Here is a 27,500-nt window from a genome sequence, read left to right on the forward strand (position 1 = left end):
AACTTCCACCCAACCAACAAACCTCCACCCAACCTCCACCAATCAACCTGCAGGAGGCGGGACGCGGGGTCCTCGTGTGTGTGACGCGGTCCCCTTGGGTCACCCAAACGGGTTAAGGTCTACTATGTTGATATTATTAGGAATTATAGCTACCTATATTTGCCCGTTGTACTTTTGGTTAAGGGTGAATGTCCGCATGTCAGGTGAAAGAACGCAGAACCTCGATAGCGTACAAAACAGAGCGTTCTGAATTGTGGGTTTTCAAATGTTGGACAAAGAGTGAACAAAGCTGATTGTCCAGATCAAAGATATTTGTCAATGACCAACATTGACAAACGGCCTAAACCTGTTGTGTGTCCTCACGGCAGAGGCTGTGGTCGTCATGTATTCATCACCAGTCGTCATGTATTCATCACCAGTCGTCCTGGTCTACTGTTTCTCCTTTTACCTCACTACAACACAACCTATAAATGTTACCAGGGCTTAAGATAATATGAAGCTTTTTGCATTATGATGTGTTTATTAATACACAACCAATGTAAATTGTATGTTTTTTTCAGATGAAATCTTGAACCAGCATTGTTGTAGATTCAAATGGCTGCAGTATTAACATGAGGAGTCCATGCTGAAGGGTACCCAAGAAAAAGGACAAGAGAACAGACAATATTCACATTTTTACTGTTTATATATTCATCTGAAATATTCATTTAGTTGAGTTATATACAATGCAAAATCCAAATGAAAAAATAAACCAAAGTTCACTGAGAAACCTGGCTTGCAGCATGGTGAGGGGATCAGTGTGTTACCACCACGGTGGGCATGGTGTCCTTCCCAGGCTTGGGGGTTCGTTCCCAGGCTTGGGGGTTCGTTCCCAGGCTTGGGGGTTCGTTCCCAGGCTTGGGGGTTCGTTCCCAGGCTTAGGGGTTCGTTCCCAGGCTTGGGGGTTCGTTCCCAGGCTTAGGGGTTCGTTCCCAGGCTTGGGGGTTCGTTCCCAGGCTTAGGGGTTCGTTCCCAGGCTTGGGGGTTCGTTCCCAGGCTTAGGGGTTCGTTCCCAGGCTTGGGGGGTCATTCCCAGGATAGGGGTAAGGTGTCTCCAATCCCGGCCGTTCTTCTTGGGAGGAGCAACGAAGCAAATATTCCATTCCAAAAAAATATATCAAAGCCCCTGTTCAACGGGCCTCTGAATGTTCTTATGTTACAGTAAAATGCTTTGGAGGTTCTCTTCAGAGGAGGTACCAGTCCATCGTGCGCTGGTCAGGACACTGGGGTCCTTCAGAGAGGGGGGGTCTCTCTGTGGGCTGCTGCTGCCACGGAGTGTCCTGCTGCCTGGACACACACACACACACACACACACACACACACACACACACACACACACACACACACACACACACACACACACACACACACACACACACACACACACACACACACACACACACACACACACACACACACACACACACACACAGGTAAGTTGAATACCAACATCTATCTCAATATGCCCGCCATGAGCCGAGCCCTGATCTGATTGGTCCACGGGGCAGCAGAAGGTACCGTGGATCACTTGGCCGCCTTCCCAGCCGCTGCCCTCTTCTTCTCCTCCTCCTTCTTCTTGGCGGCGTCCTCCCGCTGCTTCCTGACGATGGCGAGCCGGGCCAGGTCCGCCTTGGCCTGGTCCGTCTTCCCCGCCAGGTGCATCTTCATGTAGCGCTCCTTGGCCTTCTGCTTCTCCAGCTCCTCCCTGACGGAGGACATGAGAGGAGGCGTGTTGGTCCCCGTCTAGAGAGACCGGGCCGCCCGGACCGGACCGCCCGGACCGGACCGGAACACCAAGACCGGACCGGACCGGACCGCCCGGACCGGACCGGAACACCAAGACCGGACCGGACCGGACCGCCCGGACGGGACCGCCCGGACCGGACCGGAACACCAAGACCGGACCGCCCGGACCGGACCGCCCGGACGGGACCGCCCGGACCGGACCCGCCCGGACCGGACCAGACCCGCCCGGACCGGACCAGACCGCCCGGACCGGACCGGACCGGACCGCCCGGACCGGAACACCAAGACCGGACCGGACCGGACCGGACCGGACCGGACCGGAACACCAAGACCGGACCGGACCGCCCGGACCGGACCACCCGGACCGGACCGGACCGCCCGGACCGGACCGCCCGGACCGGACCGGACCGCCCACACCGGACCGCTCAGCCACCACGCGTTAGAGAGAACCAGAGGCTTCTAAAGACGGTTTAAATATGGATTCCTTTTGCCCACTTTAGTGAACGGCCTCTGACCACTAGAGACAACAGTTATACCCTAACCTAACAACCAGTACAAGAAAAACAAGGAATAAGTACCACAGATTAGATAAGACTGTGGGCTTAACACAGACGCATGGAGCATCTGCAGTGTGTGTGTGTGTGTGTGTGTGTGTGTGTGTGTGTGTGTGTGTGTGTGTGTGTGTGTGTGTGTGTGTGTGTGTGTGTGTGTGTGTGTGTGTGTGTGTGTGTGTGTGTGTGTGTGTGTGTTACCTCTCTCTCCTGGATAGGGTCTTGGGCTCGTCCATCTCTATCTGCGTCACCTTCTTGGACTTCTGGACGATCCTGTTGGGGTTCTCGATCTCGATCATCCCCTCCACGCCGCCTCTCTTCTTCTGCAAACAGAGCATGTGTTCATCAGAGGGGCTGATGGGGTACGCCGGGGGTCAGCGCGGGTCCAGACCTCGACGCGTCACCACGAGCACCGGCCTGAAGAACAGGGAGGAAGAGCAGGGGTACCTGGGAGCCTTCGTCATCGTCGCTGTCCTCAGACCCGGAGCCCGGGAGCTGCTCCTCCACGCCGTCGGGCTGAGCGCCCGCCCCCCCGCTCTCCGTCTCCGTCTGTGAGGGTTAGGGAGGAACCAGACGGTCACATGACCCGGAGACGGTCAGTCACATGACCCAGAGAGACGGTCAGTCACCTGACCCAGAGAGACAGTCAGTCACCTGACCCAGAGAGACGGTCAGTCACATGACCCAGAGAGACGGTCAGTCACCTGACCCAGAGAGACGGTCAGTCACATGACCCAGAGAGACAGTCAGTCACCTGACCCAGAGAGACGGTCAGTCACCTGACCCAGAGAGACGGTCAGTCACCTGACCCAGAGAGACAGTCAGTCACCTGACCCACACACAGAGACGGCGTTAACCAGCCGGTCACATGACCCACACACAGACCTCCTACCTCCTCTCCCCTCCTCTCCTCTCCTCCTACCTCCTCCTCTCCTCCCCTCCTCTCCTCCTCTCCTCCTCCTACCTCCCCTCCTGTCCTCCTCCCTCCCCTCCTCTCCTCCTCTCCCCCTCTCCTCCTACCTCCCCTCCTCTCCTCCTCCTACCTCCTACCTCCCCTCCTGTCCTCCTACCTCCCCTCCTCTCCTCCTCTCCCCCTCTCCTCCTACCTCCCCTCCTCTCCTCCTACCTCCCCTCCTACCTCCCCTCCTCTCCTCCTCTCCCCCTCTCCCCCTCTCCTCCTACCTCCCCTCCTCTCCTCCTCCTACCTCCTACCTCCCCTCCTGTCCTCCTACCTCCCCTCCTCTCCTCCTCTCCCCCTCTCCTCCTACCTCCCCTCCTCTCCTCCTACCTCCCCTCCTACCTCCCCTCCTCTCCTCCTCCTACCTCCTACCTCCCCTCCTGTCCTCCTACCTCCCCTCCTCTCCTCCCCTCCCCCTCTCCTCCTACCTCCCCTCCTCCCCTCCTCTCTTCCCCTCCCCTCCTCTCCTCTCCTCCTACCTCCTCTCCTCTCCTCCCCTCCTCTCCTCTCCTCCTACCTCCCCTCCTCTCCTCCTACCTCCTCTCCTCTCCTCCTACCTCCCCTCCTCTCCTCCTACCTCCTCTCCTCTCCTCCACTCCCCTCCTCTCCTCCTCTCCCCTCCTCTCCTCCCCTCCTCTCCTCCTCTCCTCTCCTCTCCTCCCCTCCTCTCTTCCACTCCCCTCCTCTCCTCCTCTCCTCCTACCTCCCCTCCTCTCCCCTCCTCTCTTCCCCTCTCCTCCTCTCTTCCTCTCCTCGCCTCCTCTCCTACCTCCTCTCCTCTCCTCTCCTCCTACCTCCCCTCCCCTCCCCTCCTCCCCTCCTCTCCTCTCTTCCCTCCCCTCCTCTCCTCTCCTCTCCTCTCCTCTCCTCTCCTCTCCTCTCTTCCTCTCTTCCACTCCCCTCCTCTCCTCCTCTCCTCGCCTCCTCTCCTACCTCCCCTCCTCTCCTCCTCTCCTCCTCCTCTCCTCCTCTCCTACCTCCTTCCTCTCCTTCTCCTCTTTCATCTGGGCGTCGATCTCCTCAGGGCTGGTGTATGTCCGCATGCGTCCCTTATGGCCGCCCTTCCCCTCCTCTCCTCTCACCTCCCCTCCTCTCCTCTCCTCCTACCTCCTCCTCTCCTCCCCTCCTCTCTTCCACTCCCCTCCTCCCCTCCTCTCCTCCTCTCCTCGCCTCCTCTCCTACCTCCTTCCTCTCCTTCTCCTCTTTCATCTGGGCGTCGATCTCCTCAGGGCTGGTGTATGTCCGCATGCGTCCCTTATGGCCGCCCTTCCCCTCCTCTCCTCTCACCTCCCCTCCTCCCCTCCTCTCCTCGCCTCCTCTCCTACCTCCTTCCTCTCCTTCTCCTCTTTCATCTGCGCGTCGATCTCCTCAGGGCTGGTGTATGTCCGCATGCGTCCCTTATGGCTGCCCTTCTTGGCCCCTTAGTCGGGGGAAAAATTGATATAAATACTTATTATTTACAAATACATATTATACAAAAATACAAATTATTTATAAGTACATATTCTATATAAATACACACTAATATATGATCTATAACCACAGACATCCGTCATATCACCATGGAGACCTGGCACGTGACAATATATGTGCTCACAAACCCACATTATGGTGAACTAAACTGTTACTGGCACTGTTACTTTTAGTTATATTACTGTTAGTGTTAGTGCTGTTACTACAGTAGTGTTACTACTGTAACTGCTACTACTATTACTACTGATACTGTTAAAACTGTTACTGCTACTGTTAATACTGTTACTAATTATTACACATGAAGCCACGTGAAGTCTGACAGACCGCCAGCATGACAGACTCTGGGTCTCACGTTAGCATCATAAAACCTTCTTCTCTTAACTAGAAGATCAGATCCACGGTGGATTGTATTTTATAGGGTCAGTCTTACCTCCTTTCGGCATCCTGCTCAGTAACGTCTGAACCTGTTTGAGTGAATATGAAGAGAAAGCTGTAATGTGAAGAGTCAGCCCGACTGACAGCTGCTAAAAACACTGAGGTCTGCTCACGTACGGTCTGGGTGGGCCAATGATACGCCTTGTAGAAAAGTTTGATGTACTGAACACGGGGGTACTTTCATTAGGACAAATGTACTTTTTTTAAATCAATGAAAGCATGTATTTCAATGAAATGATTGGAAATATCATAAATTTTTTGAATTCCAAATTCCAGAGCGATAGACTGTTATTTCTCAACAGGCAGTTGTATCGACTACTAACCTGATGCAACACGCAAAGCACACGAGAAAGACAACAGTTTTGATCTGATAACATAATAACGATATTTATACAGTCATAGTGACACAGTGTTAAATAACTTATATTCAGGTGATTATCTATGATTTCTACGACGCAATTTACATCAATGCATGTTGCTTATAAAGATGATGATGCACATTTCAAGCGACCATGCCTGATAGATTTGGAAGAGATTATGGAACAGATAGGGGCACCAGTTATTTGGCTTGGTGACTTTAATGCACATAACCCTTTGTGGGGAAGCAGGATGAAAGATACGAATGGGAGCACAATGGAGGATTTTATGGACAAATATGGTTTAGTATGTATGAATGATGGCAGGCCAACTAGGTTTGAAATTAAGACGGGGGCAGTTTCATGCATAGATTTAGCATTAGCATCCAGTGAATACGCAAGGGTAGGAGAATGAGACAATATGGACAGGTACTCAATGGGTAGTGATCATTTTCCAATACTTTCGAGGTTTGGGAAAACATCAAACACATAACAGAGAAAATCCAAGAGTCATTAAATAAAATAATGGAATGGGGAAGCAGGTGGGGATTTAAGATTTCAACGGAAAAAACTAAATATGTTGTATTTGGCAATAAGCAAACTGAGTGAAAAAATAAAAACTTGCATGGGACATTTTTTTATTAAAAACCATGTAGACAGTATCGTGAGCAAGTGTGGTAAAGTTATAAATGTCATGCGGTCCCTATCGGGAGGTTTGTGGGGTGATGTCCAGGATACACCGATGATGAGTTACAGGGCAATGGTCAGATCGAGGATGGACTATGGGTGTTTGTGTTACGAGACGGCAGCAAAAATATTCTCAAGAGATTAAGTAGTGCAGGCAAAGGCACTGAGAGTCGTCTGTGGGGCCTTCCCTTCCACCCCAATCGCAGCCTTACTTGTGGAAATGGGGGAGACCCCATTGGGTATCAGAAGGTCTAAGCTGGCAATGCAGTATATCTGTAAATGAAGGGGACATCAAGGGGAGAATGTGGGGGAGCTGGCTTTGGAAGGTGCATACGTGCATATGCATATGTACATACAGTACATACACTGATGGGGCTCAAGACACAAGGACTGGGAAGTCTGGGTTTGCTTTTTGCATCCCAGATTTGGATGTTGTCATATATAGGCGACTGTCTGAGGGGGTTTCAGTTTACACCACAGAGCTGCTTGCTATAATCTGGGCTATGCAGTGGGTGGAGGAGGTGAGGCCGGGGCCAGTTGTGATATGCTCTGACTCTGCTTCAGTGCTGATCACATTGAGGGAGGGAGGGCTTGGAGCCAGGTTGGACCTCATGGTGGAGCTTCTTACCCTGATGCACAGGATTGAGCAGGCGGGAGAGTCAGTGGGGTTCATGTGGGGATAGAGGGGAATGAGCTAGCTGATGGGGCAGCAGAAAGGGCTTTAAGAAGGGAAGATGTGGATGTTAAAGTGAGGCTGGGGTTAACGGAGTGTAGGTCAATCTCAATCATCATAAAGAACCTCATGGCTGTGTGGCAGGAGGAGTGGGATAAGGAGGGGGAGGCATTACTACAGCTGGCAGAATAGAGTCACAAAGAGCCAGTGTCTTTTGGGAAAGGAAAGGCGGCATACAGTCATGATGACCAGACTGAGGCTGGGGCATTGCCGACTCGCATGGGACTTACAAAAACTTGGGAAACATGAAAATGGACTATGCAGAGTGTGTAAAAAAACAGGCAAACAGTAAAACATATCCTGATGGAATGTACTGGACTAACCCGACAGAGGGAACATCTGTATGCGGCAGTGGAAAGCCTGGGCACAACACCGGATACACTAAAGAGCCTTCTAAATCCCCTTGAGAATCAGCCTAGGACTATAACAACTGTCCTGGATTTCATAACGACCACTGGATTATTCCTATGGACATAGGAATAATCTATTTGAAATATATATATATATTTATTTATTTTCTTTGTTTGTTTGTGTGGTTATTTATTTGTTGTCCTGTGGGTGGCAGCAATGTGCCGCAAAGGCATACAGACTGCCGGAAATTAAAAGAAGAAGAAGAACAAGCGACTATGCCCAGGAAGGACCCCGAGTGACGTTTTATTGCAGGGCCGCCGCAGTTCTACAAAAGGGACGAGAAGACTCCAACATTTCTTGAAATATTCCTTTTAACCTTTTAGAGCCATGCCCAAAGTAAAGAGAAGCAGGAAGCCGCCGCCGGACGGCTGGGAGCTCATCGAGCCGACCTTGGACGAGTTGGACCAGAAGATGAGAGAAGGTAAGAACGGCTCGTTGTTCATCACTAGTGGTGGCGGACCGCGGTGAGGCCTTCAGCATCACGGAGGTAATGTTGATCAGAGATTCACTCCGAGACACACTCGTCACCTCATGCCTACTAGAGATCCCACTCGGTCCTCGCCTGTCCCCAACACATTTACAAGTCGTTCATCTTTATTTGAACTGTTCCATTGTGCTGTAGCGGCTGCTGCTCTCATGACTACAGCCGTAAACACGATCATTTAAACAACGTTTACATGGAAGAAGTCCGCTACATTTGCACAGAAGTCCCTTTGGACGGTGCGGTGGCAGATCGGGGGGTCAGTGTTTTTGTTTTGTGCCGCAGCTGAGACGGAGCCGCACGAGGGCAAGCGGAAGGTGGAGTCGCTGTGGCCGATCTTCCGGCTGCATCACCAGCGGAGCCGATACATCTTCGACCTCTTCTACAAGCGGAAGGCCATCAGCCGGGGTGAGGCTCATTAACGCAACCCTCCAAACACACCCCAAGATGAAGTACCAGGCAATTGTTTAGTTATTCTTTAAAATCCCGACTTTTAATTGCATCGTTATGTAGTAACGCGCCTTTCCCCTGTTCCTCTAGAGCTGTATGAGTACTGCATAAAGGAGGGCTATGCAGACAAGAATCTGATCGCCAAGTGGAAGAAACAGGGCTACGAGAACCTGTGCTGCCTGCGCTGCATCCAGACCAGGGACACAAACTTTGGAACCAACTGCATCTGCAGAGTCCCCAAGAGCAAGCTGGAAGTGGTAAGTCTTATGGTCGCTCTTGTCAGAATAGGCTTATACTGCAGGAAGTGCTATCGCCATCATGTGGCAATTGTTCTTCAATTATATTGACATTAGATACTATTCATACTATTAGACATAGATACTATTATAGGAACGCACCATGGTTACAGAAAATGGTCAACGGTTTTTGGATAGTTGCACTTTGTCTTTTAAGAAACTGTGTGTCTTTTAAGAGCGTTTAGGAGCGATTATAGAGGGAATCTAAAAGGTACTGACGGTCTGTCTGACCCCCTGACGGTCTGTCTGACCCCCTGACGGTCTGTCTGACCCCCTGACGGTCTGTCTGACCCCCTGACCGTCTGTCTGACCCCCTGACCGTCTGTCTGACCCCCTGACCGTCTGTCTGACCCCCTGACCGTCTGTCTGACCCCCTGACCGTCTGTCTCCCCAGGGGAGGATCATCGAGTGCACTCACTGCGGATGCAGAGGCTGCTCCGGTTGAGCCCGCCGCCTTCTGGTTCCTCCTTTTTGTTTTTTCATCGATGGGACATCAGGGCTCGCCCCCCCCCCCCTCCTGTGTGCTCTCACAACGCTGGAGCGAGCTGGCATTGGTGGAAAGTGGCCTGGTGCAGAAACCCCCTAGACCCCCCCCCCCCCCCCCCCCCCCCCCCGCCATTAACCCCAACCATCCCATAATGACCTCCAGTTAGACTGATTCAGACACGAGGCTGAGCCCATGAATCTGAAGCCCATCGCTGACAGGGTGGAACCCGGTTGGCCTTCCGGTAGAAACCCGGACGCCACCGTCTTGCATCTTGCCGTGTGTTGATTCAGAGTCGGGTTAACGCGGGGATCTCTGAGTTGCTGCTTCCGTTTCTCCTGACGGCGCCAGCAGCTTTCAAATTTAAAACAGTCGATGGGGGATTCTGTCCAGATGGATTAAGTTGCTTTTGGACCAGACTCGTCATTCCAGTCAGGAAACACTGTGACGTCATCAGGGCATTTTATTATGTTTAATTTGAGGGGGGGTGGGGGGTTAGTTTGTTTTGTGGTTGCCTGTTTCTTTTTTTCGTTATCCTTGTAACAATTTTAAATAAAAAAAATGCTTCCTTTCCAGTTTTGACACTGTTGGGTGTGTGTGTGTGTGTGTGTGTGTGTGTTACCAGTGCTCATTTTGTATTGAGTAGTTGCCTTTGGCAATGGTAGATTAAATATTTCATATTCATTTCTGGATCCGTTTACAATCTTTACCAATCACAAGAGTTCCGTTTCATATCCACACTGAATTTAATATCTAGATAAAAACAAACTTTGCTGGAATGAGCAAACGGGCTCCTGAGCGTCGGGTCCTGAGAACGGGCGATAAAGTATTCAGTTAGCGGTGAGGATGTGTCGACTATCAGAGGTGCTACACGATTACCTGCATCTCCGCTGGTGCTGTCGCCCTTAGGCAAAGTCAGTTTGAGGGACATTGATCACTGAAGGAGACCAGAGACGGGTACAGCCGAGCAGGTGATCTTTAATAGGATCTGAAGTTGGTCTTGGCATCAATGAGATCCATCAGCTGCCGACTGAACAGATATGCTGACAGGACATCAACAAACCATGGCTATAAATAATTTAATGTGACAAACGAATATCAATACTACTAGACTGCGTCCATAAATATACAGAATGTCTTCAAGAAAACAATATTGGTCTAAACCCAAGAGGGCCTTCATCTAAATGAAAAGGTTTTACAGGTGTAATACAAAAAAAAAGTCAAATGCTGACTAATGAGTCAATATTGAGCACAAAGTGGTATGGCTTATTCAGATTACATTCTACATATTAGGGTTAGAGACGACCCAGGGGACGACACAGTGGACTTTGGAACATCCCCCCACGTAAAAAACGAAATAGGAAAGCATGAAGGCCCAATCCAACGGCGTTCTGTAGGTGTCCTCATGAAGCAGGTGGGGGCGGGACAAAGCTTCTCTCAAAGCTTTTCTTCAACAGAGGAATGTAATTGGACAAAATACTTGTCCGTTAACATAAGTGCAGGCATGTTTCATTACTGCGTAACACAGCGGTAAGACAGACGTAAGCCCATGTGTTGTGTTCTGTATCGTGGTGGTAGGTTGATTGCACAATAAGAACCCAGTGAGGTCCTTAGAGCCATCTTTAGTCTGTGAGCCCTTTAAGATATACAGTGCGGCAAAAATAAAGTTAAAGCTTGAGTTAAGGTGCATTCCAACAATGTTGATGAAATAGGAAGGACTTGAACAGGAATGTGAAGGAGGGTCATGGCACTGTGAAAACATTTAAAAAGTACTTTGGGAAGGTGACAAACCTCTAAATGAAGTATCTGGTTGGTCAGTAGCAAGAAGGAATGATCTTGATCTCTCAGCTCCAGGGAAAAGGAGACAATACACCAGATAAGAATTAAAATAGTGTTCTTACTGAAACCAAAGTCCGACATCGATTCAAACGCAGGGGTGTCAGCCCAACCCAAAAAAGATTCACTGACAAAAAAAAACAGTGCATCATTTGTTATTGAATGTTAAAATAAATAAAAAACAACAGTAAAAGAAAAGGCCTCTAAAGGTCCCAGCTTGACCAAGTTGGGATGATTGTGAAAAGGTTGGCCTTCCAAAAATGTAGGTGGATGTGTAGACACAACTGTATCTGTACAGACACGGCCCACAGGCAACATTATCTTTGTATTATCAAATAACAACTACAGGAGTTGTACTCTCTCACCTCCTATTGTCCCGTCAGCCTAATGGAAGCATCACAACAGAAGGATATGGTTTCACATTGACTGCATTCCCCCTGCGGAACAAGACGGTCTCATGCTGACTCCACGACGCTCACACACAACGGCCCGGGACCCCCGAGGGCCCGGGACCCCCGAGGGCCCGGGACCCCCGAGGGCCCGGGACCCCCGAGGGCCCGGGACCCCCGAGGGTCCGGGACCACCGAGGGTCCGGGACCACCGAGGGTCCGGGACCACCGAGGGTCCGGGCACAGCACCTCCTCTGCTGCCATACGATAGGCTGCGTGGGTATGGGGTAACCGTGACGACGCTCGACGGGTGGGAATATTCCGACAGCTACCCGGCGTCGTGTGCGTGTGCACGTGACAACAGGGCTTCCTCTGAGCATGCAATATCACATTTACATTAGACAGGGACCAATCCACACAAAGCACCACGTACACACATACACACAAACACAAACACACAACTCCTCATGCATCTTCACCAAGGAACCATGGGCAGCGGTTCAGCATCACAACAAACAGGTCACACTCATCACAAAACCCACAACTACAACCTCCACAACAAAACTAGCAGTTGTCTTACACTGCGTGTGCATGTGTGTATTATGTGTGTGCGTGCGTACATGTGTATATATGTTTGTGTGTGCGCATGTGTGCTTGTTTGTATACGTTTGTGTGTGCAAGTGTGTTTACAGGTTTCTTGTGTGCACGTATCAGCTTGTGTGTGTATATATATATATGTTTGTGTGTGCACGTGCGTGGGTGTATGTTCGTGTTTGTGTGTGCGTGCATGTGTGTAGATATGTTTGTGTGCACGTGCGTGTGTGTTGCGCTTGGATAAAAAAAGTGTGATGTAAAATGGATGAACAGGAAACCACAAATATGAAAAGCTTAAAAACACATGAAGAAGAGTTGAGTTTCCAAGGCTTTAAACGTTCCTTTCCACGGGTCCTCGAGCCCCAACGAGACACAGTGTAACAAGGCGAGCTCACTCTATTCAGAGACCGTGGCTCCATTCAAACAATCATTCAGCAGAAAGGGATCTTATGGGGTCTGAAACAGTGATCACATCGCTTTAAAGCTGTAATCAGCAATCTCTGCTCTCCCCGCTCTGTATTGATTAAACTGTTTTGAATGATTGCATTCGACTTCAGAAATGGCCAGTAGTCCAATGACTGCATGAGAGCCATGAGGCTCAATCACAACACAATTGAATTCAAACAAAGTGGGGCGGCACACACACACACACACACACACACACACACACACACACACACACACACACACACACACACACACACACACACACACACACACACACACACACACACTCTCGTGTTGTGTGTCCATGCCCTTTCACGCCAAGAGTGGAAAAAGTAGAAAGACCAGAGAGACAGAGACAGAGAGAGAGAGAGAGAGGTAGAGACAGAGAGAGAGACAGAGAGAGGTAGAGACAGACAGAGGTAGAGAGAGAGGTAGAGAGGTAGAGAGAGAGAGAGAGAGAGAGAGAGAGAGAGAGAGAGAGGTAGAGAGAGAGAGCAAAGGGCGAATAGCAGTGGATTAGATAACATATCGGCTCGTATCAAGTGGAACCTGAAAGCAAGTGACTAAAACCCAAGTTAAAAAAACAAAGAAAAGTCTTGCTATAAAAAAATCCCTCATGTCCATTAAAAGCCTATGGATAGTCGTGGCCTGTGAGGGCGTGGCCTGTGAGGGCGTAGCCTGTGAGGGCGTGGCCTGTGAGGGCGTGGCCCCGCCCCCGGGGGTCAGATCTTGTACAAAAGGCTGGCGGTGTAGCCGAAGGAGAAGGCGGGGGGGGCGGCGTCGGGGGGGGGGCCCAGGTAGTGCTGCGTGACGAGCCCGCTGAGGTAGAGCAGCACCTGGCCGTCCTGGGGCCCCAGGCCCAGCTGCTCCTGCAGGAAGCCGCGGCGCCGGGCCTCCACCGCCTCGGGGCCCTCGCCGGGGCCCACGGGCAGGTGCAGGTGGTGGGTGAAGGCCAGCAGGAAGGCCTTGGAGGCCAGGCCGCCCAGGGCGCTCTGCACGTGCAGGAAGTAGGTGGAGCCGCGGCGCAGCGAGGTGCGGTGGTCCGCCATGTTGGCCAGCAGCGTGCCGCGGTACGGCGGGCAGCGCAGCGTCTTCTGGTCCGCGTCCAGGACCGACAGGTAGCGACTGTAGCGCGTCAGGGAGTGGAGCCCACTGGAGCCCAGCGGCGACGCCAGCCTGGGGGAGAGACCGGAGGGGAGGCCGGGGGAGAGACCAGAGACCAGCGGAGAGAGCGGGGGAGAGACCAGAGGAGAGACCGGGGGAGAGACCGGAGGGGAGGCCGGGGGAGAGACCAGAGACCAGCGGAGAGAGCGGGGGAGAGACCAGAGGAGAGACCAGAGGAGAGACCAGAGGAGAGACCAGAGGAGAGACCAGAGGAGAGACCAGAGGAGAGACCAGAGGAGAGACCAGAGGAGAGACCGTAGGGGAGGCCGGGGGAGAGACCAGAGACCAGCGGAGAGACCAGAGGAGAGACCGGGGGAGAGACCAGAGGAGAGACCGGGGGAGAGACCAGAGGAGAGACCAGAGGAGAGACCAGAGGAGAGACCAGAGGGGAGACCGGGGGAGAGACCAGAGACCAGCGGAGAGACCGGGGGAGAGACCAGAGACCGGGGAGAGACCAGAGGAGAGACCGGGGGAGAGACCAGAGGAGAGACCGGGGGAGAGAGGAGAGGAGAGACCAGAGGAGAGACCGGGGGAGAGACCGGGGGAGAGACCAGAGGAGGGACCGGGGGAGGGACCGGGGGAGAGACCGGGGGAGAGACCGGGGGAGAGACCGGGGGAGAGAGGAGAGACCAGAGGAGAGAGGAGAGGAGAGACCAGAGGAGAGCCAGTGTTACAGCCGTACACAGATCAGACCTATTGCTCAACGCTAACGTCTGAACCAAAGCTCATGAACTCTGACCTCAGAGTGCGGCGTTGGAGGAAGGCCAAGTATCGAAACACGGGTCACACGTTATGGTTAGCTACTGCTCTATAGAGAAACGTTATGGGTCACACGTTATGGTTAGCTACTGCACTATAGAGAAACTTTATGGGTCACACGTTATGGTTAGCTACTGCACTGTAGAGAAACGTTATCGGTCACACGTTATGGTTAGCTACTGCTCTATAGAGAAACGTTATGGGTCACACGTTATGGTTAGCTACTGCACTATAGAGAAACGTTATGGGTCACACGTTATGGTTAGCTACTGCTCTATAGAGAAACGTTATGGGTCACACGTTATGGTTAGCTACTGCACTATAGAGAAACGTTATGGGTCACACGTTATGGTTAGCTACTGCACTGTAGAGAAACGTTATGGCTGCCTCCTCCAGGTCGTGATGAGGAGGTACTGAGACCATCTCTCTATCTCCGCGGGCGGGCGGGAGGGAAAGGGCAGAGCAACGGGGGGGAAGGGGGGAGTAGACCCAGCAGGAGGGGGGGGGGGAGTAGACCCAGCAGGAGGGGGGGGGGGAGTAGACCCAGCAGGAGGGGGGGGGGGGGGGGAGTAGACCCAGCAGGAGGGGGGGGGGGTTGACCCAGCGGGGGGGGGGGGGGGGGGGGGGGGGGGCTCGTATTGCCAACTGTTGCAGGCAATACGATTGGTCCTTATTGGTCAACAGTCTGTGAAGGGAGAATTTTAACATAATGCATCTCGATAAGTAGGATCGCGCTGGTTTAAACACACACACACACACACACACACACACACACACACCTGTAAAATAAAAATGACCGCGCTCCCTGAGTGAACACGCACTGCAGACAGACGTTAGAGTGAAGCGGTTGGATCTGGAGCTGATGGGTTGACCTGATCCCCGTTCCCCGTTCGGCCCCTAGGGGGCGGCGTGGGTCTTACCTCTGCAGCCCGATGAGTTTCCAGCGGTGCAGGTCGGCGAGGCTGGGGGTGCAGGACAGCCAGGCCTGGACCCTCTCCCCGCGGGGCCCGGGGCCCGGCACGAACAGCGCCAGGGCGGACACCATCCGCCGCACGCGGGCCTCGTCGGAGCCCAGCACCACCAGGGTGCGGCCACTCAGCAGGCACCACAGCGCCTGCAGCGCGAAGGGGTACTGCCGCACGAAGCGCAGCGCGCCCTGCCCCGCCCTCTTCCTCTGCCGCAGGGTCACGCCCCCCCCGTAGCACGGCGGCGACCCCGCCCGGTCCGACCCCGCCGAGGCGCTGACCGTGCGGTCCGAGCCGTCGTCCGTGGCCCCGCCCCCTACCACCGGGGGCAGGCCCGGCCCCACGGCGGGGGGCTCCGCCTGGGGGGGGCCCACGGCGTAGGCCCCCTGCAGCGCGGGTGAGGCCTGGGGCTCCTGGCTGACCACGGCGGCCGGCGGCCCGTCCAGCCCGGCGTCCGACGCGGCGTCCCCAAGCGAGCCCTCGTACAGGAAGGCATCCTGGGCCATGCAGCACGCCGCGTCCATCTGCCCCAGCGCCGCCTCCAGGTCCGTCTGCAGGGCGGGGGCCCCCTGCGGGGACGCGGGGGTCCGGTCGCCCCCGTTCTCCGCCTCGTCCTCCCCGCCCGTGGTCTCCGTGCCCTCGCTGGTGCTCTGCCTCTCAGGGGTCAGGTCGGGGTCAAAGAGCAGGTCGGGGTCGGCGGGGTCGGACCGGGCGCTGGCCGGGCTCCGGACCTGGTCCCGGGGCCTCCCGGGGCCCTCGGCGCTGCGCTCGCTGCTGAAGCTGCACTTGGTGTCCTCCGAGGTCTCCGGGGTCCGGTCCGAGGGAGACGACTCCGGGCGGCTCCGCTCCGGCCGCAGGGGCCCCTCCCACGCCGCCGGGTCCAGGGGCCCCGGCGGCCGCAGGGCATCCAGCTCCAGCGCCAGAGGACACAGCACGATGGGCGGGGGCCGCGGGGGCCAGGGCCCGTCGCCGGCGTGGCTCAGAGCGCAGGCCGGCCTCGCCGTCTCCCCGTCGCCCCCCACGTCCTCCCCCGGGTCCTCCTCAAACAGGAAGTTGGTGGCCTGCTGCTTCCTGCGCAGCGCCCGGTCCAGCCGCCGGCTGTACTGGTAGCAGAGGTCGCCGCTGAAGAGGCGCTCCGTGCCGCGCAGCAGGTCCAGCGTCGCCGCGTGGAAGCGGCTCTCGCTCAGCTCCGACAGCGTCTTCAGCCGCTTGTCGAAGCACTTGGGGGACTTGGCCTTGATGAGCTGGGGGGTGTAGGACGGCCGGCGCCCCACGCCCTCCTCCCCCTCCCCGGGCCCCTCCCCGTTGCGCCCCGCGGCCCCCGGGCCGTCGGGCCGCAGGGCGTGGTCCAGCGTGGCGTACTTCTCCAGCAGGTCCTCGTAGCCGCGCGTCCCCTCGGTGAGGCAGCGGGGGCAGGGCGCGGCCTGGGGGTCCCGGCGGGGGCGCCCCGGGTACGAGCTGATCTGCCGCAGCAGGTCCCGGTGCTCGTAGATGCTCTTCTCCACGTTGGCCAGCTCGTTAGCCTTCTCCACCACCTGGGAGGAGTAGATCCCCGGGGGGGCCGCCTCCCTCTGGAGCCCCTCCTCCTTCCGCAGCACCAAGCGGGTGTACCTGGGGGGGGGAGACACATCATCAGTCATCAGGGGCACATGAGCTCCATGCACAACGAGCTGAGAGAACAAACCAGATCATCCATCACACACAGACTCATCACCCCCAGGACAGGAACACTCACTCCAGGTCCTGCAGCTTCCTCTGCAGCTCCTTGGCGAACGCTCTCCTGTTGCCGGCCTTCAGGCACTCGGACGCCTGCGAGAAGCGCTGGCTCAGCTCCTCGAACTGCATCATGATCTTCCGCTCGTCCGCGGACACGTAGGCCATGCAGAAGGGCCGCACGAAGCCCCGCGCCTCCAGGTCATACAGCGTGAGGTGGTGGACGTAGGCGAACGCCCCTTCCTTCGAGTCCCCGAGCACCACCCGCGAGTCCTCCACGAAGCTGAGTCGCGGGTAGCCGCTCCCTGGCGGGTGGCCCACGAACGACGCCTGGTAATCTACCGACATGATCCGCAGGGAGAAGTAGTTGAGGTCGAAGGTGCCACAAACCGTGGGGTCGTCGGGGATGGTGAGCAGAGGCTGCGGGCCGACCTGCTCCGAGAACTCCGAGATGAGGATGAAGTCTTTGGTGAACTTAGCGTACGAGGTCTTGGCCCAGGGGTTGGAGTTGGCGTGGGGGTACAGAGGCACGGAGAACTCGTCGGGCAGAGCCAGGGGGTCGGCGTTCTCTTCCCCATTCTCATCTTCTCTAGTCAGAGCCACCACGTCCGGTGAGCCGATCATAATGAAGAGGGGAAGCAAAGCATCAGAACCTCACAGCACGTACCGCACGACTGGAGCTGTCAGATCAGAGTCCATTCGCTGTTCTGTCGAATGATCCCGCTCTGTACATCCTGTTCGGCTATAGAGGTTCAGCAGCAATAGGCAGAACAAGCAGCCGAAGCTAACATGTTAAAAGGCAACATTCATGGGGTGGTGGTGAAATACAGTTAATACAGTCAGCTGGCATAAATCAAAGCAATCAGCCTGCAGTGATCCCCACGGTGGGCTGAAGGCTACGTCCGTCTAGAGGAACCGAGGAGCGGCGGCGTCAATGGGATAATCCGTCTTGATTTTCATGAACCATTGCTGGATACATTTTATAAAAAGCACGAATCGCATTCAAATTAAAATACAGCATTTTTCACAGAGCCGCGAAGCGACCCCCGTCCGGACGCCATGTTTACCCAGCTGGCCGTGGTCGTGTCACGTGAGACTTCCGTCCAAAATATTTATTAAATAAATTAACGTATTTATATGGTTACATTACTTTATTGACTGTATAAAGCACATCTCGTCAATACATATATATAATTTATATTTTCAATAGGCCATGAATTAAATATGAATCACGTTTTGATTTTTCGACTCTTTGCGACATTGGTTTTACGACAGGTATTTTACGGCAGTATTTGACAGACGCGGCGCGGGTTTTGTAAACATGTCGCCGGCGCATCACCACCCAGCATGACGCTTTTACTAAAGTTTTAATACGATATACCTCCTACTTTAGATGGCCTTTTTTCCTTGAGACATGTTATTTTTTTAGCTGTCAAACCACTCTACTGCGGTCGTATTTACTATGACAACTTTTACTTAACGTTCCGTAGCGTTAGCCTCCAGCTAGCGGTCCGAGGAGGTTGATGGAGCTCAGAGGTCCGGCTCAGTGACAGGCAGCGCCTGTTGACCTCTGTACTGCATGTTAGGACGTTGGCCGGCGGGGAGATCTTGGCTTCGGACCGGACTACAGCACCTAAGGACCCGGTGGTGCTCGACCCGTGAGGAGGGTCCGCAGCGGCCGGCGGACGACATGATCCGGCGGACTCCGATCCAGCGGGTCCTCTGCGTGGCGGAGAAGAACGACGCCGCCAAGTGCATCGCCGAGATCATGTCCGACGGGAGGGCGAGGAGGGTATGCTTCTCCTGAATGGGATCAAAGATCAATCATATCTGTTTACCTTGATCCCCTGATATACACCTCACACATCAGAGTACCTATCGCTGTGTGGTTCTGAACGCTGTGGCTGTGTTTCTCCTGTTGTTTTACAGCGAGAAGGAATGTCAAAGTTTAATAAGATCTACGAGTATGACTATCATCTCTTCGGACAGGTGGGTGATCTGATCTGTGCTCCACTGCCCGTGTCTGGCCATCACTGTCTGATCCGCTTTGAGTTGACCAGGTCGCCGTGTCACTTTCAGAATGTCTCCGTGTCCATGACGTCAGTATCCGGACACCTGCTCGGTTTGGAGTTTAAAGCCCCGTTCCAAAAATGGTAAGGCTGCCATGACAACCTTCATCAAACGACATTTGAATAACTTCATCGTGTGTTTGTACCCTATCTCCTGAAGGAGCAGGTATCGTAAGGTAGGACTGTTGGGGTCATGATGATGTCCTCTAAATGTCGTTATGGTGTTGCCCCCCAGGCATAGCTGTAACCCAGTGATGCTGTTTGATGCTGTGGTGGAGAAGTATTGTCCTGAAAACATGGTCCAAATCAAGGTACACTACTTGGCTTTTATTCAGATAAAATGGATCTCCATTTTGGCAGGTCAACTGCCAATAGATTTCCCTATTATTGCCTTTAACATAAAACTTCTTATAACCACATTATAGCCACTGTTCAGTTTTGGTTCGGGTGATTTAGCGGGAAAGCTTTGTTTCCCTCAATGTCCATTTTCACGTTCACTGTTTTGCTATGAGGGACATAGGATAAAACTCATTCACACCTCCTCCTCCTCCTCCTCCTCCTCCTCCTCCTCCTCCTCCTCCACCCCCTCCTCCCCCTCCCCCTCCTCCTCCTCCTCCCCCTCCTCCCCCTCCTCCCCTCCTCCCCTCCTCCCCCTCCTCCTCACTGCAGCGCTCCCTGGAGAAGGAGGTGAGGTCTGTCCAGGCCCTGGTGATCTGGACCGACTGCGACCGCGAGGGAGAGAACATCGGCTTTGAGGTCATCGACGTCTGCAAAGCAGGTAGCCGCCTTACAGAGACACACACACACACACACACACACACACACACACACACACACACACACACACACACACACACACACACACACACACACACACACACACACACACACACACCTTCTTTCTACACAACCATTCAGACTGTGTGTGTGTGTGTGTGTGTGTGTGTGCGCGTCCAGTGAAACCCAGCCTCCAGGTGTTCCGCGCTCGGTTCTCTGAGATCACCCCCAACTCGATCCGCCGCGCCTGCGAGGCGCTCACCGTGCCGGACGCCAACGTCAGCGACGCCGTCGACGTCCGGCAGGAGCTGGACCTGAGGATAGGTACACACACACACACACACACACACACACACACACACACACACACACACACACACACACACACACACACACACACAGAGAGAGACATACACACACACACACACACACAGAGAGACATACACACACACACACACACACACACACAGTCAGAGACACAAAGCAGAGACACAAGCACACACACACACACACACACACACTCCCAGCCCCTTGGTGGTTTGGTGACCCAAGGAACAGACCATTGTAGTGTTGATGGAGCAGCAGGTCTAGTGAGGGCCGTGGTCCGCTGCCCCCGCCCCTCACTGGCTCCTCGGAGACTGATGGAGGTGGCTCATACTGAATGTCTCTGAGGTGTCCTACCGTCCTGGGGTCCTGGGGTCCTGGGGTGACCAGCGATGTTCTCTGGGCTCCTCAGGGGCGTCCTTCACACGATTCCAGACCATGCGTCTCCAGAAGATCTTCCCGACGTCGTTGGCCAATCAGCTCATCTCCTACGGCAGCTGTCAGTTCCCCACGTTGGGCTTCGTGGTGGAGCGCTTCAAGGCCATCCAGGCCTTCATCCCAGAGACCTTCTACAAGATCAAAGGTGCACACACACACACACACACACACACACACACACACACACACACACACACACACACACACACAGTGCTGCAAAACGCTGAAACAGACTTCAGCGTTTTTAAATAGTTCATAATAATCTCCACTATTTGGTGTTATTTTGCATCGTGGTCAATTAGAAAAATACATTTATGGTTGTGTTTATTTTGGTGCTTTCACCGATGGATGTTCTATACTTATTATAGCATCTCTAATCGGCATGTCAAATGTGATCGACACCCAGATATATAAACATGAATGATCACCTCAGCCTGTAGTTCCACAATCCCCCCAGGACCCTGAAGTCAGGCAGCAGGATCTGCTTCCTGGTCAGTAACCGTGGCTCTCTCCTCGGTGTCTCAGTGCTTCATGAGATGGAGCAGGAGGAGAAGGTGGAGTTCACCTGGAAGAGGAACCGGCTCTACAACCACACGGCCTGCCTGGTCCTCTACCAGATGTGCATGGAGGTGGGTCCTCTGACCGTGTGTGTAGATGGAGATGGGTCCTCTGACCGTGTGTGTAGATGGAGGTGGGGTCCTCTGACCGTGTGTGTAGATGGAGGTGGGGTCCTCTGACCGTGTGTGTAGATGGAGGTCCTCTGACCGTGTGTGTAGATGGAGGTGGGGTCCTGACCGTGTGTGTAGATGGAGGGGGGGTCCTCTGACCGTGTGTGTAGATGGAGGTGGGGTCCTGACCGTGTGTGTAGGTGGAGGTGTGTCCTCTGACCGTGTGTGTAGATGGAGGGGGGGTCCTCTGACCGTGTGTGTAGATGGAGGGGGGGTCCTCTGACCGTGTGTGTAGATGGAGGGGGGGTCCTGACCGTGTGTGTAGATGGAGGGGGGGTCCTCTGACCGTGTGTGTAGATGGAGGTGTGTCCTCTGACCGTGTGTGTAGGTGGAGGGGGGGTCCTGACCGTGTGTGTAGATGGAGGGGGGGTCCTCTGACCGTGTGTGTAGGTGGAGGTGTGTCCTCTGACCGTGTGTGTAGGTGGAGGGGGGGTCCTGACCGTGTGTGTAGATGGAGGGGGGGTCCTCTGACCGTGTGTGTAGATGGAGGTGGGGTCCTGACCGTGTGTGTAGGTGGAGGTCCTCTGACCGTGTGTGTAGATGGAGGTGTGTCCTCTGACCGTGTGTGTAGGTGGAGGTGTGTCCTCTGACCGTGTGTGTAGATGGAGGGGGGGTCCTGACCGTGTGTGTAGATGGAGGGGGGGTCCTGACCGTGTGTGTAGATGGAGGGGGGGTCCTCTGACCGTGTGTGTAGATGGAGGGGGGGTCCTCTGACCGTGTGTGTAGATGGAGGTGGGGTCCTCTGACCGTGTGTGTAGATGGAGGTGGGGTCCTCTGACCGTGTGTGTAGATGGAGGTGGGGTCCTGACCGTGTGTGTAGATGGAGGGGGGGTCCTGACCGTGTGTGTAGATGGAGGGGGGTCCTCTGACCGTGTGTGTAGATGGAGGGGGGGTCCTCTGACCGTGTGTGTGGGTGGAGGGGGGGTCCTCTGACCGTGTGTGTGGGTGGAGGGGGGGTCCTGACCGTGTGTGTAGATGGAGGGGGGGTCCTGACCGTGTGTGTGGGTGGTGGGGGGGTCCTGACCGTGTGTGTAGATGGAGGTGTGTCCTCTGACCGTGTGTGTAGATGGAGGTGGGGTCCTGACCGTGTGTGTAGATGGAGGGGGGGTCCTGACCGTGTGTGTAGGTGGAGGTGGGGGGGTCCTGACCGTGTGTGTGGGTGGAGGGGGGGTCCTCTGACCGTGTGTGTGGGTGGAGGGGGGGTCCTGACCGTGTGTGTAGATGGAGGGGGGGTCCTGACCGTGTGTGTGGGTGGAGGGGGGGTCCTGACCGTGTGTGTAGATGGAGGTGGGGTCCTGACCGTGTGTGTGGGTGGTGGGGGGGTCCTGACCGTGTGTGTAGATGGAGGGGGGTCCTCTGACCGTGTGTGTGGGTGGAGGGGGGGTCCTGACCGTGTGTGTAGATGGAGGTCCTCTGACCGTGTGTGTAGGTGTAACCACTTGGTATGTGATGCGTTTGGGATCTGATTGGTGAAGTGAAGGTACTATTTGTGCCATGCGTAGGAGCGAATACGTCCTTGTTTCCAACTTATCTAAACTAATGACAGTGTTTGGAAATGTTTGAAGTCTGAATGCGCTGTAACTATTCCTCCCAGGATCCCATGGCAACCGTCACCTCGGTAACGAGTAAACCTAAGAGCAAGTGGAGACCGCTCCCGCTGGACACAGTGGTGAGAACAGAGGCTCTGACGCCACCTACTCCATCACCTCCACCCACCTCCACCCACCTCCACCCACCTCCGCCCACCTCCACCCACCTCCACCCACCTCCGCCCACACCAACCTCCACCCACCTCCACCCACCTCCACCCACCTCCATCACCTCCACACACCTCCACCCACCTCCACACACCTCCGCCCACACCAACCTCCACACACCTCCACCCACCTTTACCCACCTCCATCACCTCCACCTACTGAACTGTGACCATCTGAGGGTAATATCACTAAACGTTCAAAGCTCCGTTCTGCTCAGCTAGGACGCTGTTATGATATCAACTATACTAGTTATAACGTAACGTGTGTGTGTGTGTGTGTGTGTGTGTGTGTGTGTGTGTGTGTGTGTGTGTGTGTGTGTGTGTGTGTGTGTGTGTGTGTGTGTGTGTGTGTGTGTGTGTGTGTGTGTGTGTGTGTGTGTGTGTGAGATCCTGATAATCCCGTGACCCTCGGTGACAGCGCTCCGTTTATCTCTGGCCTCCAGGAGATGGAGAAGCTGTCGTCTCGGAAGCTGAAGATAAACGCCAAAGAGACCATGAAGATCGCCGAGAAGCTCTACACACAGGGGTGGGAGTGGTCTGCACGCACACACTGACACACACACAGGCCGACACACACACACTTACACGCTAGGATGCACACAATCACACAAACACTGACACACACAAACACACAGGCAGACAAACACTGGTAGGCAGACACACACACACTGGTACACACACGACACAGGTCAACACACACAAACTGGTGCAAACACACTATGATACACACAAATACACACACACTGACACACATACACACACTGGAACAGACACACACTTGCACACTAGGATACACACTAGGATACACACACACACCTACACACACACACACACGCCCACACAGGGGTGTCTGTGGGTACGAGGACCCCGTCCCCAGCTGCCTCCGGGCTGCAGTACATCGGGGTCGCAGCGTAGCGTGCTGACCTACTTCTGGGCCCTCAGTAGAACCTATTCTGGGGCATCAGAGCGCGTCTGTTCTGCTGACTGAAGGATACTGGAGGAGATGGGGCTGCTGTTTGAACAGAGTACCTGGGCCCCAGAGTACCTGGGCCCCATGTGCCGGGCTTACGGTCTGCTCTTCTCTTACACAGAACCGGATAATTACAGGTTTTTACGTTTCAAAAGTCCTGAGCATTTCCGGGAAACTTGTGACAATATTTGTGGACGTTTGGCCAATGATCGTTCCACGTCAGAATCATTCGCTGTGGAGAACGGCTTCTTCGTTAATTGATCGAAAGGTTAGCAGACGGTCCTGCCTGATGGGACACTGGAGGATTCTCTGAGAGGGTCACACAGGGGTGGGAGTGGTCTGCACGCACACACTGACACACACACAGGCCGACACACACACACTTACACGCTAGGATGCACACAATCACACAAACACTGACACACACACAGGCCGACACACACACTTACACGCTAGGATGCACACAATCACAGAGGGGGCTAGCATCACGTCCCCCCAAACGGCCCCAAACCACGTCATTGGCCGCCGTCATAAACCGCGTCTGGTGTCGTCCAATCAGAAGCAGCGTGTCAAGCTGCTGCGGCCCTGGGCTCTCGTGGTGCCCCATCCGGTTGACCTTTGACCCCCCTGTCCCCCCCCAGGTTCATCAGCTACCCCCGCACAGAGACCAACATCTTCCCCAAGGACCTGGCCCTCGGGCCCCTGGTGGAGCACCAGACCCAGAGCCCCTCCTGGGGGGCCTTCGCCCAGAGGGTCCTGGAGCAGCCCGGGGGCCCCAACCCCCGGCAGGGCAAGAAGACGGACCAGGCCCACCCCCCCATCCACCCCACCAAGTACGGCGCCAACCTGCAGGTAGCTTCACAATAAGAGTCCTGTGGTGCCTCCCAGGCAGTCAGTGACTGCTCCTTCACAATAAGAGTCCTGTGGTACCTCCCAGGCCGTCAGTGACTGCTCCTTCACAATAAGAGTCCTGTGATGCCTCCCATGCCGTCAGTGACTATGCTCCTTCACAATAAGAGTCCTGTGGTGCCTCCCATGCCGTCAGTGACTGTGCTCCTTCACAATAAGAGTCCTGTGGTGCCTCCCAGGCCGTCAGTGACTGTGCTCCTTCACAATAAGAGTCCTGTGGTGCCTCCCATGTCGTCAGTGACTGCTCCTTCACAATAAGAGTCCTGTGGTCGAGCTATTTGGGACCGCCTCCCAGGCCGTCAGTGACTGACACTGGCTGTGCTTCTCCCCCCGGCCTGCAGGGGAACGAGGGGCGGGTCTACGAGTTCATCGTGCGCCACTTCCTGGCGTGCGTCTCCCAGGATGCCGTGGGGCAGGAGACGGTGGTGGACATCGACATCGCCCACGAGAGGTTCTCAGCCTCAGGGCTGATGATCATCGCCAGGAACTACCTGGACGTGTACCCCTACGACAGGTGGAGCACCAAGGTGGGTGGAGCACCAAGGTGGGTGGGGCACCGAGGTGGGTGGAGCACCGAGGTGGGTGGAGCACCGAGGTGGGTGGAGCACCGAGGTGGGTGGGGCACCGAGGTGGGCGGGGCACCGAGGTGGGCGGGGCACTGAGGTGGGCGGGGCACCGAGGTGGGCGGAGCACTGAGATGGGCGGGGCACAGAGGTGGGCGGGGCTGTGGTCCTTAAGGGGCAGCGGCCACCATCGGTGAGCGGAAGAGGGCGGGGCTCAACCCAAACACGCCCCCTCCCTCCAGGAGTTGTATTCACGCTGCTTTGATCGACGGGCGGGATGGATCCCCTGAACCAATCAGGGAAGAGATGCTTCGCCTTGATTGGTCCGAAGTGGGCCGGGAGCGGTCCAGAAGCTCGATCCTCTGACGCGGAGGCGGGGGCACTCAACGGTCCCAGCAGGCGGGGGGCTTCACTAGGGTCTGGGTCTGACCTATCGGAGGGGCCTGGAGCCGTCCCCAGGGGTGTCTGACTGTCTGTGCGCCGGCAGGTGATCCCAGTGTACCAGCAGGGCTCCCAGTTCCAGCCCACCGCCATCGAGATGGTGGACGGCCAGACCAGCCCCCCCCAGCTGCTGACGGAGTCCGACCTCATCGCCCTGATGGAGAAGCACGGCATCGGTACAGGTCCCCCCTCTCCGTCACTAGAGGATCTACTGGTGCTGTCTGGAGCTCAGAGGAGAGACCAGACAGCACTAGAGGATCCTCTAGTGCTGTCTGGAGCTCAGAGGAGTCCAGGCAGCACTAGAGGATCTACTGGTGCTGTCTGGAGCTCAGAGGAGACCAGGCAGCACTAGAGGATCTACTGGTGCTGTCTGGAGCTCAGAGGAGTCCAGACAGCACTAGAGGATCTACTGGTGCTGTCTGGAGCTCAGAGGAGACCAGACAGCACTAGAGGATCTACTGGTGCTGTCTGGAGCTCAGAGGAGACCAGACAGCACTAGAGGATCTACTGGTGCTGTCTGGAGCTCAGAGGAGAGACCAGACAGCACTAGAGGATCTACTGGTGCTGTCTGGAGCTCAGAGGAGAGACCAGACAGCACTAGAGGATCTACTGGTGCTGTCTGGAGCTCAGAGGAGAGACCAGACAGCACTAGAGGATCTACTGGTGCTGTCTGGAGCTCAGAGGAGAGACCAGACAGCACTAGAGGATCTACTGGTGCTGTCTGGAGCTCAGAGGAGAGACCAGACAGCACCAGAGGATCTACTGGTGCTGTCTGGAGCTCAGAGGAGAGACCAGACAGCACTAGAGGATCTACTGGTGCTGTCTGGAGCTCAGAGGAGACCAGACAGCACTAGAGGATCTACTGGTGCTGCCTGGTCTCTTGTGAGGTCCAGACAGCACTAGAGGATCCTCTAGTGCTGTCTGGACCCCAGAGGCGACCAGACAGCACTAGAGGATCTACTGGTGCTGTCCGGAGCTCAGAGGAGACCAGACAGCACTAGAGGATCTACTGGTGCTGCCTGGTCTCCTGTGAGGTCCAGACAGCACTAGAGGATCCTCTAGTGCTGTCTGGACCCCAGAGGCGACCAGGCAGCCTGCTACAGCTCCCCTCCGGTGCGGTGTGCGTCATGGTGCTGCTGTGACGGTTTCAGGGACGGACGCGACCCACGCCGACCATATTGAGACCATCAAGAGCCGCATGTACGTGGGGCTGACCGCCGACCAGCGCTTCCTGCCCGGAGAGCTGGGCATGGGCCTGGTGGAAGGTACACACACGCACGCACGCACGCACGCACGCACGCACGCACGCACGCACACGCACACGCACGCACACATGTTTGCGCACCCGCAAACATGTGCAAACACACACGCGCAAACACACAAATACTCATACACACACATACGCATACACACACATACGCACACGCATGAACTCAAATACACAGGCAAAGATGCACACGCACTGAATGAAACATCCCCCCCCCCTGCAGGCTACAACTCCATGGGCTACGAGATGTCGAAGCCCAACCTGCGCTCGGAGCTGGAGGCGGACCTGAAG

The 27,500-nt window shown here is 55.2% G+C and overlaps 5 protein-coding genes across 5 annotated transcripts in view; 2 read left to right on the plus strand and 3 right to left on the minus strand.

Moving 5' to 3' along the window:
• Nucleotides 1–67, minus strand: part of shmt1 (serine hydroxymethyltransferase 1 (soluble)) — a 13,462-nt gene extending 13,395 nt beyond the window's left edge. The window contains exon 1 of the mRNA XM_056609275.1: nt 1–67. This exon is cut by the window's left edge and continues 88 nt beyond it. The gene's annotated coding sequence lies outside the window, so the exon portion shown is untranslated.
• A 1,168-nt stretch (nt 68–1,235) lies between these two features.
• Nucleotides 1,236–5,327, minus strand: pdap1b (pdgfa associated protein 1b). The gene is made up of 6 exons (XM_056609298.1): nt 5,198–5,327; nt 4,620–4,714; nt 2,784–2,885; nt 2,538–2,659; nt 1,558–1,744; nt 1,236–1,326 (listed from the first exon to the last, which is right to left on the minus strand). The coding sequence occupies exons 1-5, from the start codon at nt 5,208–5,210 to the stop codon at nt 1,564–1,566; spliced, it is 513 nt and encodes a 170-aa protein (XP_056465273.1). The 5' UTR covers nt 5,211–5,327; the 3' UTR covers nt 1,236–1,326; nt 1,558–1,563.
• Nucleotides 5,328–7,596: 2,269 nt separating this feature from the next.
• On the plus strand, nt 7,597–9,688 carry bud31 (BUD31 homolog). The gene is made up of 4 exons (XM_056609311.1): nt 7,597–7,810; nt 8,156–8,278; nt 8,411–8,577; nt 9,011–9,688. Exons 1-4 carry the CDS (start codon nt 7,717–7,719, stop codon nt 9,059–9,061), a joined length of 435 nt encoding a protein of 144 aa, XP_056465286.1. The 5' UTR covers nt 7,597–7,716; the 3' UTR covers nt 9,062–9,688.
• A 3,145-nt stretch (nt 9,689–12,833) lies between these two features.
• smcr8a (Smith-Magenis syndrome chromosome region, candidate 8a) lies at nt 12,834–18,043 on the minus strand. The gene is made up of 3 exons (XM_056607499.1): nt 16,990–18,043; nt 15,210–16,865; nt 12,834–13,542 (listed from the first exon to the last, which is right to left on the minus strand). Exons 1-3 carry the CDS (start codon nt 17,589–17,591, stop codon nt 13,089–13,091), a joined length of 2,712 nt encoding a protein of 903 aa, XP_056463474.1. The 5' UTR covers nt 17,592–18,043; the 3' UTR covers nt 12,834–13,088.
• Nucleotides 18,044–18,232: 189 nt separating this feature from the next.
• Nucleotides 18,233–27,500, plus strand: part of top3a (DNA topoisomerase III alpha) — a 13,981-nt gene continuing 4,713 nt past the window's right edge. The window contains exons 1-15 of the mRNA XM_056607147.1: nt 18,233–18,759; nt 18,897–18,956; nt 19,047–19,120; nt 19,272–19,347; nt 19,706–19,814; nt 19,994–20,137; nt 20,550–20,720; nt 21,101–21,204; nt 22,898–22,972; nt 23,503–23,585; nt 24,671–24,881; nt 25,280–25,465; nt 25,989–26,118; nt 27,094–27,207; nt 27,433–27,500. The exon at nt 27,433–27,500 is cut by the window's right edge and continues 98 nt beyond it. Of these exons, the coding sequence (XP_056463122.1) occupies nt 18,547–18,759; nt 18,897–18,956; nt 19,047–19,120; nt 19,272–19,347; nt 19,706–19,814; nt 19,994–20,137; nt 20,550–20,720; nt 21,101–21,204; nt 22,898–22,972; nt 23,503–23,585; nt 24,671–24,881; nt 25,280–25,465; nt 25,989–26,118; nt 27,094–27,207; nt 27,433–27,500 (1,818 nt within the window). The 5' untranslated portion in view covers nt 18,233–18,546. The remainder of the gene's footprint in view (nt 18,760–18,896; nt 18,957–19,046; nt 19,121–19,271; nt 19,348–19,705; nt 19,815–19,993; nt 20,138–20,549; nt 20,721–21,100; nt 21,205–22,897; nt 22,973–23,502; nt 23,586–24,670; nt 24,882–25,279; nt 25,466–25,988; nt 26,119–27,093; nt 27,208–27,432) is intronic.

The sequence above is a fragment of the Gadus chalcogrammus genome, chromosome 2, assembly GCF_026213295.1.
Source record: "Gadus chalcogrammus isolate NIFS_2021 chromosome 2, NIFS_Gcha_1.0, whole genome shotgun sequence".
Classification (NCBI taxonomy): Eukaryota; Metazoa; Chordata; class Actinopteri; order Gadiformes; family Gadidae; genus Gadus; species Gadus chalcogrammus.

Bases quoted from the DNA above. Each gene is read 5' to 3' on its own strand.
- pdap1b (XM_056609298.1), bottom strand. The intron at 2,886-4,619 runs GTAGGAGAGGAG...TAACCCTCACAG, and splicing joins AGGAGAAGGAGAGGAAGGAG to ACGGAGACGGAGAGCGGGGG. The intron at 2,660-2,783 runs GTACCCCTGCTC...CTCTGTTTGCAG, and splicing joins ACGATGACGAAGGCTCCCAG to AAGAAGAGAGGCGGCGTGGA.
- bud31 (XM_056609311.1), top strand. From the start codon at position 7,717: ATGCCCAAAGTAAAGAGAAGCAGGAAGCCGCCGCCGGACGGCTGGGAG. The intron at 8,279-8,410 runs GTGAGGCTCATT...CTGTTCCTCTAG, and splicing joins GCGGAAGGCCATCAGCCGGG to AGCTGTATGAGTACTGCATA. The intron at 8,578-9,010 runs GTAAGTCTTATG...CTGTCTCCCCAG, and splicing joins CCAAGAGCAAGCTGGAAGTG to GGGAGGATCATCGAGTGCAC.
- smcr8a (XM_056607499.1), bottom strand. From the start codon at position 17,591: ATGATCGGCTCACCGGACGTGGTGGCTCTGACTAGAGAAGATGAGAAT. The intron at 16,866-16,989 runs GTGAGTGTTCCT...TCCCCCCCCCAG, and splicing joins AGGAAGCTGCAGGACCTGGA to GTACACCCGCTTGGTGCTGC. The intron at 13,543-15,209 runs GTAAGACCCACG...TCTCTCCCCCAG, and splicing joins AAACTCATCGGGCTGCAGAG to GCTGGCGTCGCCGCTGGGCT.